Source organism: Nannobrachium achirus, assembly GCF_963921795.1.
Source record: "Nannobrachium achirus genome assembly, chromosome: 7".
Taxonomy (NCBI): domain Eukaryota; kingdom Metazoa; phylum Chordata; class Actinopteri; order Myctophiformes; family Myctophidae; genus Nannobrachium; species Nannobrachium achirus.
This window is the reverse complement of record NC_137816.1, coordinates 40,018,243-40,020,758: the sequence shown is the minus strand read 5'-3', so window position 1 is coordinate 40,020,758 and position 2,516 is coordinate 40,018,243. Positions and strand designations below refer to the sequence as shown.

At 45.2% G+C, this 2,516-nt stretch overlaps 1 protein-coding gene across 1 annotated transcript in view; it reads left to right on the top strand.

Annotated features, from left to right (window-relative positions):
* Window positions 1-1,861: 1,861 nt before the first annotated feature.
* The window catches only part of cmtm4 (CKLF-like MARVEL transmembrane domain containing 4), a 35,509-nt gene continuing 34,854 nt past the window's right edge, over window positions 1,862-2,516 (top strand). The window contains exon 1 of the mRNA XM_080729454.1: window positions 1,862-2,111. Within this exon, the coding sequence (XP_080585580.1) occupies window positions 1,923-2,111 (189 nt within the window). The 5' untranslated portion in view covers window positions 1,862-1,922. The remainder of the gene's footprint in view (window positions 2,112-2,516) is intronic.

Here is a 2,516-nt window from a genome sequence, read left to right as displayed (position 1 = left end):
GCTTTGAGTTTGTGTGCTCTATGTTTTTAAGTCTAGGAATATTGAATCCTGTGATGTCTAGACACATGTTTGCATTCATACTATTAGTACTGTCTGTCATTATTTTATGCAAAACCAGACATTGGGATGAGAAGATCAACCAACCTCACAACATTTATGAGAATTTCAAGTGCAAATATTTGATTGTAAGTCAACCGCCAGGGGTCATTGAGGGGGTCTCCAGCAAAATGAGTGAATATAGCATCAAAATCAGTCTAACCACCATGGCTTAAACCTTTATACATTGCCTATTTGAAATATAGCAGATCTAGATCAATGTCTCGGGATGCTACCTGTTGTGAGCTTTTAGATCTAGATCTGCTAAAAATGTGAACATTTTAGAACGACACACATTTTGTATGGGGTCTCGGGCACAAAAATATTTAATGATGGGGGTCTGTGGCCAAATATTAAGTAGCTGACCCTGGGCCTTGACCTGTTTTGAGAACCACTGCATTAATTACCCTCTTGGTTTCATGGCCTCAAAATCCACAAGAGGGCAGTAAGGTATAATGGTTTTATTTTAGATTATATGAGTGTGCTGATAGTTTTCCTCGTGCATTTATAAGGGAGAGAAAAGTAAAACGCTGGGTATAAGACCTAGCCTATTTGTCCGACTATTATCAGTTTATCACCCTGACCTACTTGTAGGCCTAGTGGTTATCTGGTATGCAGACCGTAGACCTAAAACCCTGACTGCTACACACAGTCAAATCCCCCCATTTATAACAGACTGAGTGTAGAATAATTTAACCAAAATGCCTCGAAGTTGGTCCATTTGGTTACATTTAGGCCTACACACACTGTGTAGGCTGATGTATAACCTATCTGGCCTATAGCCTTGGATCCAGACATAGTTTTCTTGATTTGTGACACTGTCTGAGTCTGACACACAAATGTGAAATGTCAGAAATGGATCAAATACAGTACATGACTGTCTTCCTATGACGACCGATGCAGCCTCCTCCCCCTTGCGTCCCTGAACGGCTTGGCAGGAGCGGCCTGATGGGAACCTGTAGGGCGGCTGTCTGGCTGTCCTGATCACCGGTCCTGATAAACGGATGGTTGGTGGGAGTGGACAAAATTACAACAGTCGTCAAACAAAAGATCAGTAACAGCAGATGTCGGAATTGAGTTTCTCCCGACTCGATTCATCTGCGGCAAAGCTATTATTTGGGGATACTTTTGGAAAACGTGTGCATTATACACAGGAATGTGCAGTTTCGGGGCGGAGACTAGACCGCTTTTGCATCAAGTAAAAACGCTGCGCCTGTCTTTACTGTAGCCTGGAAGTTACAATAATATCTCCCGTCTGGAAAACAAGAAGGAGTTCTCTCGTTTCTTCTGGGAAATAAAGACACGGCTTGCTTTTCTCTGTCGCATCGAGGAGACACGGTGGAGTGGAGCTCAATAATATTAATAGACTGGAGTTGTTTTGTGTTTTTCGGTGACCGAACGAGCCAGAATCGTTGCCCAATGAAGTGACACCGAAACGCGAACAAGTGACCCGCCTTGGGAAGAGTGGTAACATTGTTTCAAGTTGGGTTGTAACATTGTTGTAAGCTGGTAGCGGGCGAGGCAGCGATGCTTGTTACATTGTTACTCTGAGTCTGTGAACAATGTTCAAAATAACACAACGTCCTCCTGTTTAAAACATCGCAGTGTTCGCATGGGGGGCGATCATCACAACTGGACCGACTAGTTTGTTTTCCTCGCTCACTTTGTGAGGTTCTTTTTTTTATGGAACAAAGTGTGCTTATTACTGCACACAGCCTGCGCCGTATGCTGGCTCTCACGTTACGCTATTATTAACGCCATTTATTTAACCTAACAACTCGAGTCTGAAGTTTGAAGCGCACGACTCCCTAAAAAGAATCATCATCATGAGGACCACCACGGAGGAGGCGGAGGGCTTTGATGGCGAGGCCTCCAACACGTCCATGATCTCCGGGGCGAGCAGCCCCTACCAGCCCACCACGGAGCCCGTCCACCCGCGGAGCGTCCTGGGAGGGATCCGATGCGACATGGAGTACATCAGGTCACACTTTGGGATCCTGAAGGTGGTCGAAGTGGTACGTGGTGTGTGTTCACTGTTCAGTTCACTGTAACCCCTTAAAAAGCACAACAGGCATACAGTACAATATAGCAGATCTACAAGCTGTGTGTGTGTGTGTGTGTGTGTGTGTGTGTGTGTGTGTGTGTGTGTGTGTGTGTGCCTGCGCGCATGTGCGCGCGTGCGTGCGTGTGTGTGTGTGTGTATCATTTCTGTTCCATCCCAATGGTCCTGTTGTCCAGGTGTGCTGTAGTGTGTAGCTATCTACAAAATCCAAGATCTTGTATGTGGGATACAAGATGTGTCTTTTTTAAAGCAGTAGATCTACACTTATAGCCTCACAACAACTCGGGGCATGGCAAGGCGTTGTGATCTTGTAGAGCGGTTGTTTTCAAATAGCCAAACATATGCCACTGTTAAGGTA